This window comes from Dipodomys ordii, unplaced genomic scaffold, assembly GCF_000151885.1.
Source record: "Dipodomys ordii isolate 6190 unplaced genomic scaffold, Dord_2.0 Scaffold31, whole genome shotgun sequence".
Lineage (NCBI taxonomy): Eukaryota > Metazoa > Chordata > Mammalia > Rodentia > Heteromyidae > Dipodomys > Dipodomys ordii.
This window is the reverse complement of record NW_012267247.1, coordinates 4,289,727-4,306,359: the sequence shown is the minus strand read 5'-3', so window position 1 is coordinate 4,306,359 and position 16,633 is coordinate 4,289,727. Positions and strand designations below refer to the sequence as shown.

General features: G+C 49.9%; 3 protein-coding genes across 7 annotated transcripts; 2 read left to right on the top strand and 1 right to left on the bottom strand.

Annotated features, from left to right (window-relative positions):
• The first annotated feature begins 22 nt into the window (after positions 1 to 22).
• On the top strand, positions 23 to 2,102 carry Tlcd1 (TLC domain containing 1). 2 transcript variants are annotated; one of them, XM_013016544.1, is made up of 4 exons: positions 23 to 359; positions 681 to 763; positions 863 to 945; positions 1,217 to 2,102. In XM_013016544.1, exons 1-4 carry the CDS (start codon positions 166 to 168, stop codon positions 1,598 to 1,600), a joined length of 744 nt encoding a protein of 247 aa, XP_012871998.1. In that variant the 5' UTR covers positions 23 to 165; the 3' UTR covers positions 1,601 to 2,102. The 2 variants fall into 2 exon arrangements, with proteins under 2 accessions (XP_012871998.1, XP_012871997.1); XM_013016543.1 differs by having other exon boundaries at positions 848 to 945.
• Positions 2,103 to 2,194: 92 nt separating this feature from the next.
• Positions 2,195 to 5,260, bottom strand: Rpl23a (ribosomal protein L23a). Its single transcript, XM_013016545.1, has 5 exons — positions 5,191 to 5,260; positions 4,401 to 4,584; positions 3,004 to 3,180; positions 2,582 to 2,651; positions 2,195 to 2,258 (listed from the first exon to the last, which is right to left on the bottom strand). Exons 1-5 carry the CDS (start codon positions 5,213 to 5,215, stop codon positions 2,244 to 2,246), a joined length of 471 nt encoding a protein of 156 aa, XP_012871999.1. The 5' UTR covers positions 5,216 to 5,260; the 3' UTR covers positions 2,195 to 2,243.
• Positions 5,261 to 8,304: 3,044 nt separating this feature from the next.
• On the top strand, positions 8,305 to 16,163 carry Rab34 (RAB34, member RAS oncogene family). Of its 4 annotated transcripts, none has more exons than XM_013016365.1 (11): positions 8,305 to 8,443; positions 9,285 to 9,370; positions 9,610 to 9,701; positions 13,712 to 13,777; positions 13,872 to 13,973; positions 14,072 to 14,136; positions 14,374 to 14,425; positions 15,227 to 15,308; positions 15,381 to 15,471; positions 15,557 to 15,664; positions 15,747 to 16,163. In XM_013016365.1, the coding sequence occupies exons 1-11, from the start codon at positions 8,305 to 8,307 to the stop codon at positions 15,812 to 15,814; spliced, it is 951 nt and encodes a 316-aa protein (XP_012871819.1). In that variant the 3' UTR covers positions 15,815 to 16,163. The 4 variants fall into 4 exon arrangements, with proteins under 4 accessions (XP_012871819.1, XP_012871820.1, XP_012871818.1 ...); XM_013016366.1 differs by having other exon boundaries at positions 13,709 to 13,777; XM_013016364.1 differs by lacking the exon at positions 8,305 to 8,443 and having other exon boundaries at positions 9,156 to 9,370.
• Positions 16,164 to 16,633: the final 470 nt, after the last annotated feature.

The window sequence follows — 16,633 nt, the reverse complement described above, 5'->3', positions numbered from 1 at the left end:
GGGCGGGGAGGGGCGATGGGGCCTAGAGGCTCAGCGAAAACTCCGTGGGGCTTTCGGCCGGCGAGAGAGGCTGTCGGGGCGCACTGGCCAGACGGAGTCCTGTTTCCACAACTGCCCGGAGAGACGGCCTAGAAGGCGGACAGACAGACGGCAGGGAGGGCCAGTATGACCCCCGTCCTGCATCCCGCCTTGCCCCTGCTCCTGGTCGCCACGCTGACCTTCCGAGCGCTCCGGCGAGCCCTCAGTCGCCTGCCCCTGCCGGCGCACGTGCGCACCGACCCCCTGCGCACCTGGCGCTGGCACAACCTCCTCGTCTCCTTCACCCACTCCATTGTGTCAGGGATCTGGGCACTGCTGTGGTGAGTGAGCGACTGGGAAATGAGGTGGCCAAGGGAGCCGGCGGCGGGGTGCTGGGACTGGCTTCCCTGTTATTATTCCCATCACTCACAGCGAGCCGGGGCCGTGGGATCTCACCTGATTCCCTGGCTGGGAAAACTACCCAACCAGCTACGATCCTAGGAAACCCGAGACACCTGGGTTTCGGCCAAGCTCCTCCTTACTCTCCAGTTAGCCAATGATGGGAGCCCAGACTACCCTGGGACCGGCCAGAGTATTGGGGGAGTTCAGGGTCCTTGGGGATGCTGAAAGCGAGAGAATCTCCCTTTTCCCCTCCCTTCCAGTTTATGGCAGACTCCCGAGATGCTAGTGGAGATGGAGACAGCGTGGTCACTTTCTGGTTATTTGCTCGTTTGCTTCTCCGCAGGTAGGTCTTGCCCTGGAAGCTTGAGGTAGAGGGGAAGGAGGTGGGCAGCATTCGCGATAACAAATAACACCGTACAGCTAAAAGCTTTGTGTCTGTTAGGATACTTCATCCATGACACAGTGGACATCGTGATTAGTAGCCAGACTCGGGCCTCTTGGGAATACCTTGTTCACCATGTCATGGTAAGTGATGTGATCCAGGACTGGATCCTATCCATTTTTCCTGAACCCAGGAGGCAAAAAGCTGTCTTAATGTCTGCTGTGTTCTCCTTCTCAGAGGCTACTAATACCTAGGCTCACCTACTGAGCAAACAAACTGGGAAAGCTACTCAGAGCTAGAACCTTTGGGCAAAGATCAAAGTCTATGGAATGAAAAAAAACCAAAACACAAATATTACATCTATTTCCCCAGCCCTCAATTGGTGGTCTGATATACCTCCACCTTGTCTTATAGGCTATAGGTGCCTTCTTCTCTGGCATCTTTTGGAGAAGCTTTGTTGGTGCAGGTGTCCTGACACTACTGGTGGAAGTCAGCAATATCTTCCTCACCTTCCGAATGATGATGAAGATCAACAATGCCCAAGAGCTTCTCCTTTACAGGATCAACAAGTACGTCAACTTGGTCATGTACTTTCTCTTTCGCCTGGCACCTCAGGTCTACCTCACCAAATTCTTCCTGCAATATGCAGGCCAGAGGAACCTGGGCGGCTTTCTGCTGAGCATCTTGCTCATGTTGGATGTGATGATCCTCATCTACTTTTCCCGCCTCCTACGCTCTGACTTCTGCCCTGAGCCAGTCCCCAGCCGGCAACACAAAGACAAGTTTTTGACTGAGTGAGAGGTGAAAGGCCTGGGACATGGGGCAAAGGACAAAAATCACAGCCAAGAACTGGAACAGACTCACATAAACCGGGACTCTGCCTCAAGTGTGGGCGTCTTCTGGGGCCACCTTGAGCCTGCACCCACACTATTGAAACACTAATGAAAGCACTCCTCTCAAGTCTTTTTGTTTGGCAAGGGATGAGGGAAGCAGTCAGACCGGTTGGACATGGTAGATGGGGGTGATGACCCAAAAACCAGGCAACCCACACTGCCATGTCATGCCAATGACAGCTCTGCTGCATCAAACTGCCTTTTCACATGTAGCCCCTTCAAGGGATAGAGTGGTCTCTTACAAAGCTTGTTCTCTTATCTCTGTGATGGGATAGGGAGTATGTCCAAGTTGTTCTAGGACAATTAATAAATACCTCTGGGGCCTGAGTAGAGGTCTTGCAAAGGGTTGGGAATGTGGGTTTGAAGGTAAAGCAGTTTACTACCAAGCTCAATGCCATGGGTTTGATTCCCAGCTCCAAAACTCTTTAAGCTCTATTTTCCTAGTGACAGTTTAGCCTACCCCAGGCCCAACCAGAAACCAACAAAGACAAGACACACATAATTGGTGGGAAAAAATGTATATTTATAATTTGCCAGCTTGATTCAGTTTAGATGATTCCAATCTGAAAAAAAAAGGGGGGGAGAAACTGTGTTATTAGAGCTCCTTTTCAAGATTATGCTTAAGTGTCATGGTCAAAAGGGAAAATGACAGTTGGGTAATTAGCAAGTCAGGCTTGGTGACTAACAAATGCATCATCAGTGTTCAGAGGTAGGTAGGCACTAAGAGTTTGTTGCAGCCAGACACTTGAGGCTCATGCCTGAAGGATCAAGGTCAGAAGCCAGCTCAGGTGGAAAAGCCAAGTTTAGAGCCAGTTGTATGAAAGCACAAAGCCCCTAAGAGTTCAAGCCCTGGTACCAGCCAAAGAAAGGTCTGTTGGAAGCTTACTTTGTTGGCAACATCTAAAGCATCGTAATCAGGAGCCAGTCGAACATATGCCTTCTTCTCTCCATCAGGTCTAGATGGAAACAGAAAGCTTAGCGACTACAGTCTCTACATCTCGGTCTCCACACTCTCTTCCTCCTCCCGTCCCTGCCAATCCTGGGCGCATCAGTGGTTCCTTTGTTCATATCATTCCTTTCTGAATAGTGAATATTCCATCATTTGCGCAGAATAGGCGAGAGAAGTATTTTACTGGAAAAGGCTACAATGTAACTTATCCCCTATCAATTAGAGGTAGGGATCCAGAAAATGAGCACCAATCCTATACCAGAGGGACACTTTCCCAAAACTGATACCACATACAGAGGAGAATGTACAAAACTGTACAGAAGCATTAACTTTCAGACCCCTGACTGTGGCCCACTTACCTGATCAGGGTATTGACCTTAGCCACATCAATGTCATAGAGCTTCTTCACAGCCTGTTTGATCTGATGCTTGTTGGCCTTAACATCCACAATGAACACAAGTGTGTTGTTGTCTTCTATTTTCTTCATGGCTGACTCAGTGGTCAGGGGGAACTTGATGATAGCATAGTGGTCAAGCCTGAAAGGAAAAGCAAAATGGAGGCAGGGACCCAGGTTGGATGGGCATTTTCTTTTGAATCCAGCTGAAGGACTGGAGAATAGGTGCATCAGACAATAAGAATGCAAATCATTTTTGTCAGACTTTGGTCGCTTAACAGTGTCATCATCTGCACCCTGAATTCCAGAGTTCTGAAAGCCCAGCCTGGAGGCAGACCCTTATGCATTTTCTTTGACCTGAAGGGGTTTACTTAAGAACCACCTTTGACTTCAAACACTTTCACTCATTTCTACTTCATTGGTTACTAAAAGATGGCTCATGCCTGTAATCCTAGCTACTCAGGAGATACTGAGGACTCAGCTGTACTGAAGGGCCTGCACTATTAAGCACTCTACCACTTGAACCATGACTTCCAGCCCTGAAAGAACAATTTTTTTTTGGTTGAACTCTGGGCCCCAGCGCTGTCCCTCAGCTCTTAAGCTCAAGGCAAGCACTCTACCACTTGAGCTACAGCAACACTTCTGGTTTTTTTTTGTTTATGTGGTGCTGAGTAATCGAACCCAGGGTTTGGTGCTTTTGAGGCACTACTAAGCATTCTACCACTGAGCCACCTTCCCAGCCCTGAAAGAACACCTTTTTACTTACAACTCTGCAGTGGCTTAAGCACATCTAGAATATAGCTTCTCAAGATACTTTCCTGTTCAGAGTTAAGACTAAATTCTAGGTTCAAACAGACGGAGTGTTGAAAAAAAATTTTTTTTCCCTTTGAGGTCCGGTTGTGGGGCCTGAACTCTGGGCCTGGGCGCTGTCCCTCAGCTCTTCAGCTCAAGGCTAGCGCTCTACCACTTGAGCCACAGTGCCGCTTATGGCTTTTTTTGTTTGTTTATATGGTGCTGAGGAATCAAACCCAGGGCCTCTTGCATGCAAGACAAGCATTCTACCACTCAGCCACTTTCCCAGCCCGAGTGTCGAAAACGTGACAAGTGTACCTCCTAGACATTGTTAACAGGCCACACCACTGCCCAAATACAATGACTGAATCCTCACTATCAAATCTGCCTATGTGCTTTCCCTCAAAGCTGTCCTCTCCAGCAATAAGTGTTATGAATAAAGAAATAAAAATTTAACTCCAAAAAAAGCATGTGTTTAACCTCTCTTTTATACTTAACAAATTGGATTTTGGAATATTGACATGTTAAGTAGTAATTAACACACAAGCATGGGGCAACACTAGCGCTTACTTGTTTCTCCTTGGAGCACTCTTCCGAGGGTATTTGGGCTGTCTTCGGAGCCGTAGCGTCTTGGGCCGCCGGAAGGTGGGTGAAGTGCGGATCTTCTTCTTTTTGTGGCTGTGGACACCTTTCAGCACTGCCTTCTTGGCCTTCAAAGCCTTTTCCTTGGCTTCGGCTTTAGGAGGGGCAGGAGCTTAGAGAAGGAAAGAAAATCAGGTGGGGGGGCTTAAACCAGAAATCTGTTACTTCCGGCCTGGAGATCTGCCTCAAGCGCCCACGTCCACATGTGCATCAGAGGTTCCTTTGAAAACATCACAAATCTCAGAAAATTAAGATATTTCCCATCATATGCACTATGTTGGAGCGAAGGTAATCCACTTGTTAGAACTTCAGTTGAATGGCGAAGAAACGAAACCAGCACGTGATATTTGCTAGGAAGTTTTGACTATACCCACCCCAGAGGGACACATGGCCCCATATAACATGAAAAGGAGGGAGAAAACGAGTAATGCTGGGAAATCCTAATTCCTTTTAGGTCTGGACACAAGCTATGACGTTGTACCGCTCCCCCCAAGCCAGTTATTTGGCCTTCTCTGGCGAAAACGTGGCCGGATTGCCTGTAACCCACTTCACAGGACCCAGCCCATGCGGCTGGGCCTACAGCGCCCACATAACGCAGCAGTGTGGCATAACGGCCGGATGCCGTTCCGGGACACATCCCCGCGAACTTAGCCCAACCATGTCCTCCCAATAAGTTGTCTGCGAGCATTCCAAGGAAACCCGCGGCCCTAACACACACCTCCCTTCTTCGCTTTCGGCGCCATCTTGGTGAAAAGGGTTTCCAGCGTCGATTTCCTAGGGCTTATAGAATCAAGTCTCACTGAGCATCGCGATACTTTTTTAGTTAGAGTTGATTGGATAACTTGTAGCGTGGAGCTCTCTGGGAATTGTAGTTCTTGCTTTAGCCAGAGTAAGCATGCATTACCCCTCCCAACCTTCCCTTCGTTAGAGTCTGAGGCTTCTTGGGAGTTGTAGTTTGTTGCCCCTCCCATAAGCGTTTACCTACAAGGGTAGATGTACTGTTTTTTTTTCTGGAGTCTGGTCTTGGGTGCTTCCCATCTTAAGCAACTTCCAATCTCAGGTTTACAACACTAGGAGACTGTAGTACTGCAAAGTGAAAGAATACAGTGAGACTGACTAGGTAAGAAGCAAAGTTCTGTAATGTTAGACCAGGATTTATCTCCTCCAAACAACATAAGTGGAAAACAGGTCCAGAAAAAAGTTGTGGTTTAGCAATTACCACCGTGATATAATAGCAGAACAAATTGAGGGGAGGGGAAGGGTGAACACTTGAGGCGAGTTTCTGAGAATGTACAAGGGGGCACACCTGTCCTTTTTTTTTTTTTTGTCGGTCATAGGGCTTGAACTCGGCCTGAGTGCTGTCCCTGAGCTCTTCAGCTCAAGGCAAGTGCTCTACCACTTGAGTCACAATGCCACTTCTGGTTTTCTGGTGGTTAACTGGAGATAAGTCTCATGGACTGGGCGCCGGTGGCACATGCCTGTAATCTCAGCTACTTAGGAGGCTGAGATCTGAGGATCACGATTCAAAGCCAGCCCTGGCAGGAAAGTTCAAGACCCATGACCGACATACACACACACCACACACACACACACACACACACACACACGGACTTTCCTGCCTGGCCTGGCCTTAAACTATGATTCTCATATCTCAGACTCCTGAGTAGCTAGTATTACAGGCGTGAGCCACTGGCTCCTGGCACATCTGTCCTCCTTTACAATAGTGTCAAGTTTTCCTGACAATCTGTGTGTGTGCGTACATGTACATGTGAATGCAGATGTTGGGGAGGGGAGTTTCGATAATGGGGATTGAACTCAGGAAACTTGTGTTTTCCTAGTCTTTTCACTCAAAGCTGGTTCTTTACCACTTGAGCCACTCCACTCCTCCAGGCTTTTTATTTTCTTTTCTTTTGCCAGGCCTAGAGCTTGAACTCAGAGGTCCTGGGCACTGTCCCTGAGCCTCTCTGTGCTCAAGGCTAGCAGTCTACCACTGCGCCATAGTACCATTTCCAGCTTTTTCTGTTTATGTGGTACTGAGGAATCAACCCAGCGTTTCATGCATGCTAGGCAAGCACTCTACCACTAAGCCACATTCCCAGCTCCCCACTCCTCCAGGTTTTTTCTGGCTTATTGGAGATAAGAATCTCATGGAAACAAGTTGTCTTGTCAAAAACTAACTACAACTTTGGTGGGGGGGTGGAGATTTGGGTGGGGGGCTAGGGAGGGAGGCTGGGAAGGGTAAACAAAGGAGGAGGCTACAATACTTGATAAGAAATGTACTCATTATCTTGCCCATGTAATTGTAATCCCTCTGTACAGTATTTTTACAATAATAAAAAAAAAAGAATCTCATGGAAGAGGGTGCCAGTGGCTCATGCCTATAATCCTGGCTACTCAGAAGGCTGAGATCTGAGGATCAAGGTTCAAAGCCAGCCCTGGCAGGAAAGTCCATGAGGCTCTTTTTTTTTTGGTCGGTTGTGGGGCCTGAACTCTGGGCCTGAGCAATGTCCCTAAGCTCTTCAGCTAGCACTCTACCACTTGAGCCACAGTGCCCATCCACCTTTTTTTTTTTTTTTCCTGTTTATCAAACCCAGGGCCTCATGCATGCAAGGAGGAAGCACTCTACCACTGAGCCACCTTCCCAGCCCCAAGAAAAGGCTTTTTTTTTTTTGTCTGTCGGTTGTGGGGTTTGAACTCTGGGCCTGGGTGCTGTCCCTCAGCTCTTCAGCTCAAGGCTAGTGCTCTACCACTTGAGCCACAGCACCACTTTTTTTTTTTTGGCCAGTTCTGGGGCTTGAACTCAGGGCCGGGGCATTGTCCCTCAGTTGCTTTCTTGCTCAAGGCTAGTGCCTTGACCCACAGGGCCACTTCCAGCTTTTTATGTTTATGTGGTGCTGAGGTGCATGAGAGCCTCATGCATGCGAGGCAAACACTCTACCACTGAGCCACCTTTCCAGCCCCATGAGTGGTCTTTTGACAATATTCTATCTCCCTCTCCCTCTCTTTTGCCAGTCCTGGAGCTTGAACTTAGAGCCTGCGCTCTATCCCTGAGCCTCTCTGTGCTCAAGGCTAGCATTCTACAACTAGATCCACAGCGCCCCTTCTGGCTTTTTCTGAGTAGAGAATTGGAGATAAATAAGACTTTCCTGCCCAGGCTGGCTTTGAACGGCATCCTCAGATCTCAGCCGACTGAGTAGCTAGAATTACAGGCTTGAGCCACTGGCGCCTGGTTGACAATATTCTTGAAGTAGTTCATTCAGTGTTTCATACATCTAGTGCACAGATTTCTCCATCGCATCCTAATTCTTCCTGTAATTTTACTCTCATACCCCTTCCCCAAAATAATCTTTTCCCTTCCTTGTCCCAATCATCTTTGTTTCTTGTTTCTTCAAATTCAGCGCGTGACAAAGCAAGATTTCATAATCCTCAACTTTGTGTCTCCGAAAGTCTGCTCATCTAACCCACCTCACTCAGGCCTTTGTTTCCTCCTCCCCTCCTGCAGTCAAAGACACTCAGTTCTAGTCTTCTACCCTGAAGAACTTTGCAGAAAGGAAGCTTGTTCTGTTTTGTTTTGCTTTTTGGAGCGGGAGACAGAAAACGTGGACAGAAAAATGCACGCCCATACCAGACAAGAATCCTTGTGCCTCAGATTGGTGACTAACCTCAAGAGCGGAGTTTTTCGATCCACCTAGGCCTCTATCCTCCCACCTTTGAGGAAGGAAGGAAGAAGACGCATCGGACTGTGGATATCTCTGAACAACCTCGTTCTGTTTTGGCCTTTTATGCTTCCTCCCACCTTCCAGGGCATAAAGACGAGCAGGGGCAGACTCTTATGAGTCACGTTCCGAGCCTGGAATCGTGGAGGGAAGCGCCGCCTCTCCTTGGGCCCCCTGTCTCCCCCTTTCCCCTTCCCGCTGGTTCCTGGCCACACCAGATGCTGCGCAGCCATCACCGATTCCCCATCACCAATAATTCAAGTTGGGTAAGTGTCTCCAGGGAGATGCAACCCCGAGGGCTAATGGAGGGGGGGGGGGGGAGGGCGGTGGTGGTCCAAATATGGACAGGTTCCAGCCTGGGTGGGGCGGTCCTGGTGCGGGGTGAAGTGTGTGGCTCTAGAGCCCGGATCCCAAGCAGCAGCAGGGAGAAGAGAGGAGAGAAGGAGGGGGGAGGCCAAGGCGGCCGGGAGGGCGGCTTGGAGGCCTGGAGCTGCCCAGGAGAGGGGCAGGGGGCGGCCCTTCTTCAGGAATTTCCGGGGATCATGTTACAGCAGGCGCAGAGCAGAGCCAGCGCCGAGTGGGACGCGGGGCCGTGCCTCCTGACCGGGCCCCTCGCCCCCTCCTCTGGCGGCCCGCGGGCCCGGCTGCGCCGCCCCTGCCCACACTGACCCCGTGCGGCGGGGCCGCTCCGCGCCCCCCCGGCTCGCTCTGTTATGGTAGGGCCGCCCCAGCCCCGAGTTGTCGTCGGGTCTCCGCGGCCCCGGGTTATCTTAGGAGCTGTCCGGCCCCGCGTTATTGTGGGGTCAGCCCAGGCCCGGGCTCCCCCGGACACCACTCCTCGTCCCCAATTGGTGGCCGAGGGGTCTCCCCGCCCCCGAGTGATCTTCGGGACGCCCCGGGCCCGGGTGATTGTGGGTTCGCCCAGGCCTCTAGTGATTGTCTCCTCTCGGTGGCCCGCAGTGGTGGCGGCGCCTCCGAGGCCGCGGGCTCCCGTAGGCTCCCCGTGGCCCCGAGTTATAGTCGGGACTCCCCGACCGAGGGTGATCGTCGGGTCTCCACGGGCCCGGGCTGCCCAGGCGGATCAGGCCTCGGCGACTTCTCCCGGCGCCCCGCAAGGCCTCGGGCAAGATGAACATCCTGGCGCCTGTGCGGAGGGACCGCGTCCTGGCAGAGCTGCCCCAGGTAGGCGCCCTGGGCCACGTCGGATCTCTGGCTGGCTCCTCCCCGCGGGGAGGAGACGGCACTGGACCTAGAAAGAATGGGACAGATGCAGCCCTGCCACCCAGCAGGGTGGTCCCTCATGAGTGACCCGCCCTTCCCCACCCCCCCACCTGGCTCCATCCTACCCCAACTCAGGGCTGCTGGGCTGCGGGACAGGATCCTGGGAGTGCGTGAGCCCCATTCTCTTTCGCCCCTCTTAGTGCCTGAGGAAAGAGGCCGCTTTGCACGTGCGCAAAGACTTTCATCCCCGCGTCACTTGCGCCTGCCAGGAGCACCGGACCGGCACCGTGGGGTGAGTTCAGGTCACCCATAACAAAAAAAAAGGAGGCCTCAGGCATCCACTCATTGCACTCAGGAGGGCCTAGTCACTGTTCCACAGCTTTTGTGCTCAAGACTAGCGCTCTACCACTTTGAGCTGCGCTTCCAATTTTCTGGTGGTTAATTGGAGTCTCTCAGCCTTTCCTGCTTAGGCTGATTTTGAACTGTCTTCTCAGATCTCAGCCTCTGGAGTAGGGAGGATTACAGGCATGGGCCACCAGCACCCCGCAGCTCCACTCTCTTGAGGCTACATGATTACATTCCCTTTTTAATACCACCTCCGTGTCCTCCTCTCTCCTCTCAGCAAGATTCTTTGTGGGTCCGCTGGAAAAAGGTAGAAAGATGGTAGCTGGATTTCAGACAATGCCCAGCCCTGCGAGGTGGTCATGTATCTACCATTGAGCCCTTGGGCAAGGGGCCTTTCGGCACTTACTGGGATGATTCTCACCCATTTGATTTTTGTTTTTTTGGGTCCGTCGTGGGGCCTGAACTCTGGGCCTGGGCGCTGTCCCTCAGCTCTTCAGCTCAAGGCTAGCACTCTACCACTTGAGCCACGGCCACTTCCGGCTTTTTGTGGTACTGAGGAATTGAACCCAGGGCCTCATGCATGCAAGGCAAGTGCTCTACCACTGAGCCACCTTCCCAGCCCATCCGTGAGACTCTTATCTCCAATAAACCACTCGAAAACAGGCAGTGGAGCTGTGGCTCAAGTGCTAGAACCATTACCTTGAGCTGAAGAACACAGGGACAGTGCCCAAGCCTAGAGTTCAAGCCCCACGACCGACCCCCCCAAAAAAGAATACTCAAGCCAGGTGGCTCACACATATAATCCTAGCTACTCAGGAGGCTGAGGTCTGAGGATCACAGTTCAAAGCTAGCCTGGGCAGGAAACTCGCAGAGATTCTTATCTCCAATAAACCACCAGAAAAACCGGAAGTTATGCTGTGGTTCAAGTGATAGAGCACTTGCCTTGAGCTGAAGAGCTCAGGGACAGTGCCCAGACCGAGAGTTCAAGACCCACAGCCACCATCACCAACAACAACAAAAGGAAATACTCTTGTAATCCTGGATACTCAGGAGGCTGAGATCTGAGGAACATGGTTTGAGCCCAGGTTGGGCAGAAAAATCCCTCTACCACCTGAGCCACAGTTCTACAGCAGCTCTATTTGTTTTCTGTTGGTTAAGTAGAGATAAAGAGTCTCAAGAACTTTCCAGCCCAGACTAGCTTCTAACCTTGATCCTCAGATTTTAGCCTCCTGAGTAGCTGGGATTACAGGTATGAGCCACTAGTGCCCGGCAACACACACATTTTTTGTTAGAGAATATTAGTTTCTGTAATCAAATCCACATAGATGCTGGGTACTGGTGGCATTCACCTGTAATTCTAGCTATTCAGGAGGATGAAATCTGAGAATCAAGGTTGAAAGTCAACCCAGGCAGGAAAGTTTGTGAGACTCCAATTAACCACCAGAAAGCCAGACTTGGAGTTGTGGCTCAAGTGATAGAGTGCTAGCCTTGAGCAAAAAGCAAAGGAGCTGGGCCCTGGTGGCTCATGCCTGTAATCCCAGGTACTCAGGAGGCTGAGATCTGAGGATTACAGTTGGAAGCCAGCCAGAGCAGAAAAGTCCTTGGGAAACTCTTATCTCCAATTAACCACTTAAAATCCAGTAGAATGCTAGCCTTGAGCACAAAGAAGCTCAGGGACAGTGTCCAGGCACTGAGTTCAAGCCTCACAATTGACCAAAACAAAAAGCAAAGAAACTGAGTTTAAGCCTCAGTACCTGTGCATGCACATGCACACACACAAACACAGTATATGACTTTAACTATTTAATAGTCTTACTCATGTGCAGATGTAAAATAACATTTCTAGACCATATGACTGTTAATTTCTACACACTACCAACTCAACAGAGTGAAGATACTTTTCCCCCTCCAGAGTTTACAGCATAGCTGTTTCTAAAAATTCAAATTATACATATATTTATTATACATAAGTGGCAGCAACAGTTTTTTCCAAATCCAGTTTGTTACTGTCCTTTTGTGTATGTTCCTGTACTGGGGCTAGAACTCCAGAGCTTGGAGCTCTCTTTTAGCTTGTTTACTCAGGGTAAGCATTCTGCCATTTAAGCCACACATTTGCTTTTTTGTTGTTGTTGTTGTTGGTCATGGGGCCTAACCTCTGGGCCTGGGCGCTGTCCCTCAGCTTTTCAACTCAAGGCTAGCACTCTACCACTTGAGCCACAGCGCCACTGTCTCCTTTTTCTGCTTATGTGGTGCTGAGGAACTGAACCTAGGGCCTCATGCATGCAAGGCAGGAACTCTACCACTGAGCCACCTCCCAGCCCTCACATTTGCTTTCTGGTGGTTAATTGTAGATAAGAGTCTCATGGACTTCAGGCTGCCTTTGAACCATGGTCCTCAGATCTCAGCCTCCTAAATAGCTAGGATTACAAACATGAACCACCAGTGCCTAGTTCTAGGATGCATCTTTAATGATAGTGTTTTCATTAAATAAAAGATAATAATAGCTAGGAACTGGTAGCTCATGTCTGTAATCCTAACTACTCAGGAGGCTGAAATTTGATGATTGTGGTTTGAAGTCAGCCTGAACAATAAAATACATGATACTCTCGTCTCCATTTAACCACCAAAATGCCAGAAGTAGAGCTGTGGTTCAAGTAGTTTAGCACCACCCTTGACTGAAAAAATAAAGTGAGACACAAGACCCTGAGTTTAAGGCCCAGTGGCAACACACATGCACACAAAGATGCAATCTAATTGCAGAGATGTTAGAAAGACAAGTGCAAGAGTAAGTGTTGAAACTGAGGCTCAGAGAAGCTAAGTGACTTGTTAGAGTCACCACAGCTGGGTACCAGTGGCTCATGTCTGTAAATCCTATCTACTCAGTAGAAAAAAGCCAGAAGTGGCACTGTGGCACAAGTGGTAGAGTGCTAGCCTTGAGGTGAAGAGCTGAGGGACAGTACCCAGGCTCTGAGTTCAAGCCCCATGACCTCCCCCACACCAAAAAAAAAATCCAGGAGATTCTGTCTTCAATTAACCAGCAAAAAAAAAAAAAAAAATGTTGGGCTGGAGATACAGCTCAAGTGGTAGAGTACCAGCTGTGAGTGAAAAACCCAGGGAGAGACAGTATGAGACCCTGAGTTCAGACTCCAGTAGTAGTACAAAATATGTCAGGGCTCAGTGATAGAGCACTTGTTTAGCATGTGGTTCCAGGCACTTGCATGAGTTCCATCCCTATCCCTGGAGGTGGGGGAGCAAAAATCACATAGTCAATAAGTGTGAAAGCTGGATTTCAAGTTTATGTCCCTCTGATTTTTTTTTTTTTTTTTTGCTAGTCCTGGAGCTTGAACTTGGCCTGGTTACTGTCCCTGAGCTTCTTTTGCTCAAGACTAGCACTCTATCACTTAAACCACAGCGCCACTTCCGGCCTTTTCTGTTTATGTGGTACTGAGGAATTGAACCCAGGGCTTCATACATGCAGGGCAAGCAATCTCCCACTAAGCCACCTTCCCAGCCCATGTCTCTCTGATTCTGAACACTGCTCCCCAGCACATCTGCCCAGGCAGCTGCCTGAGCGGCCTAGTGTCTATGGTAACCACAGCCTAGGTACAGCTGCCTTACTGGAGCCAATTGGAACATTAGAACTCCATAGGGTGGGCTGGGCGTCGGTGGCTCTCACCTGTAATCCTAGCTACTCAGAAGGCTGAGATCTGAGGATCATGGTTCAAAGCCAGCCCGGGCAGGAAAATCTAGGAGACTCTAATCTCCAATAAACCACCAGAAAACCAGAAGTGGCTCTGTGGCTCAAGTGGTAGAGCTCTAGCCTTGAGCTGAAGAGCTGAGGGACAGCACCCAGGCCCAGAGTTCAAGCCCCATGACCAGAAAAAACGAACAAACAGACAAAACAAACAAAAAACTCCATGGGGTGTTCACTCTCATGTCAACTCCTATGTCCAGCAGATTTAAGATCTCCAAAGTCATTGTGGTGGGAGACCTGTCGGTGGGAAAGACTTGTCTCATTAATAGGTAAGAAGGGTATCACCAGAGCTTGGCTGGGTTGGGTAAGATGGAACCAGGCCTAATCCTAGGATATAGGCTAGACTACCTGATACCTCCTCAGGTTCTGCAAAGACACCTTTGATAAGAATTACAAGGCCACCATCGGAGTGGACTTTGAGATGGAAAGATTTGAGGTGCTGGGCATCCCCTTCAGTCTCCAACTGTGAGTGTTTTCTCTACCCCTTCCAGCTTGTCTTTCTCTAGCACCCATCATCCATCCCCATCCCCTGCATAACTAGGCCCTGGTCTCCTTCTTTTCAGGTGGGACACTGCTGGACAGGAGAGGTTCAAATGCATTGCATCAACCTACTACCGTGGAGCTCAAGGTAAGGGCTGAGCCTAGAGGGGCAGATGGTCCAGGAATACTACTAATATAGAACTGGAGGTGGCTAGAGGTGTGGCTCAAGTGGTAGAGTGCCTGCCTAGCCAACACAAGGACTGGAGTTCAAAAACCAAAACCACAACAATAACAAAAATCATATAATATAGAGCTGGAGGGACTGGGGAAATAAGTCCAACGGCATCTTTCTATTAACCTGGGGCTATTTCTGCCACTTTTTCAGCCATCATCATAGTCTTCAACCTGAATGACGTGGCATCCCTGGAACACACCAAGTATGTGAGGGTGCAATATCATAATGAAAGGATCCAGGAAGGGAGGGTTTGGAAAAGAAGGGTAGTTAGTAGCCAGGCATTGGTGGCTCACACCTGTAATCCTAGCTGCTCAGGAGGCTGAGGTCTGAGGATCATGCTTTGAAGCCAGCCCGGGCAGGAAAGGCAGTTTGACTCTTTTTTCTAATAAACTACTTGGGAAAATGCCACTATTAGCACTGTGGCTTAAGTGGTAGAGCGCTAACCTTGAGCAAAATAAGCTCAGGGACAGTGCTCAGACCCTGAGTTCCAGCCCCAAGACTAGTTTCCCTCCTTCACAGGAAAAAAAAAAGAGGGGGGGGGGAGGTAGTTAGGGAAGTGCAAGAACACATCTACCTGGGGCTGGATGTGTAGCTCAGTGGTAGAGGAGTTGTCTAGAATGCACAAGCCCCTGGTTCAATCTTGCCTTTGCAAAACACAAAACAAAACAAAAAAGGATGCATCTAATACCAAAGTGGTTATTGGGCTTAAGAGTTAGCAGGAGGGGGGCTGGGACGGTGGCTCAGTGGTAGAGCGCTTGCCTTGCATGCCTGAAGCCCTGGGTTCAACTCCTCAGCACCACATAAGCAAAAAGAAAAAATGCCGGAAGTGGCGCTGTGGCTCAAGTGGTAGAGTGCTAGCCTTGAGCTGAAGAGCTGAGGGACAGAGCCCAGGCCCAGAGTTCAGGCCCCATGACCGGACCCAAAAAAAAACAAAAAAAAGAGTTAGCAGGAGGGGCCTGCCTGGTTCATTCCTTTCTTCCTACTGTCTTATTGTCTGTTGCAGGCAGTGGCTTTCTGATGCCCTCAAGGAGAATGACCCTTCCAGTGTGCTTCTTTTCCTTGTGGGTTCCAAGAAGGACTTGAGTGTGAGTGTGCCATTGGGAGGACCTCCTGACTTGGGGAGGCAACCACCCCAGCTGACTCTGACCTTCCCACAGACTCCTGCTCAGTATGCACTAATGGAGAAAGATGCACTGAAGGTGGCCCAGGAGATTAAGGCTGAGTACTGGGCAGTCTCATCTCTCACTGGTGAGTTGGGAACCTTACCCCTCTCCCTCCTACACTTCTAGCTGTGCTCAGTCCTGAGCACCCACCCATCTGCTCCTCATGTCAGGAGAGAATGTCCGGGAATTCTTCTTCCGTGTGGCAGCACTGACCTTTGAGGCCAACGTGCTGGCTGAGCTGGAGAAAACAGGGGCCCGACGCATTGGGGATGTTGTCCGTGAGTACCCAGCTAGTTGAGGGTGGCAGAGAACAAGGGCCATCCCCAACCCTTACTTCACATGTTTTCCATATTTCTTCAGGCATCAACAGTGATGACAGCAACCTCTACCTAACTGCCAGCAAGAAAAAGGCTACATGTTGTCCCTGAGGAGACCATCCAGAGACTGCCCATCCCTGGGGCACTTTGCCACCTGAAAGCTCCAGCGCTCAACTCATAAACATTTGCACTGACTTGTTTTAGACCAAAGAGCTGCCCGTTGGTGGGAATACCTCCAGAAGGGTACTGGGACCATTCCTGCCCCTAGGCACCATGCCAAAAACTGGATGACCCTCTTACTCCTATAGGGGTTCTCCAGGGTGCCCAGGAGTGAGAGGGAGGGGAAGGGCAGTATTTCTGCTGCTTTTGCTCAGCCTGCCCAGGCCCTTTATGTATCAGAGTGCTAATGATTCAGCCATATTCTGTGCCTTATGCATTAAAATCTTGTTTTATTAGCATTTTATTATTTCATTTTTATTTATTTATTTATATTTATTTATTTTTTGGGGGGGGTCTGGTCATGGGGGCTGAACTCTGGGCCTAGGCGCTGTCCCTCAGCTCTTCAGCTCAAGGCTAGCACTCTACCACTTGAGCCACAGCACTACTTCTGGATTTTTTCTTTTTTTTTTTTTGTCGGTCGTGGGGCTTGAACTCTGGGCCTGGGTGCTGTCCCTCAGCTCTTCACCTCAAGGCAAGAGCTCTACCACTTGAGCTACAGCGCCACTTCCGGTTTTTCTGGTGGTTTATTGGAGATAGGAGTCTCACGGTCTCTCCTGCCCGGGCTGGCTTTGAACCGAGATCCTCAGATCTCAGCCTCCTGAGTAGCTAGGATTACAGGCGTGAGCCACCAGCGCCTGGCTGGCTTTTTTCTTTTTGCTTATGTGGTGCTAAGGAATCGATCCCAGGGCCTCATGCATGCAAGGCAAGCGC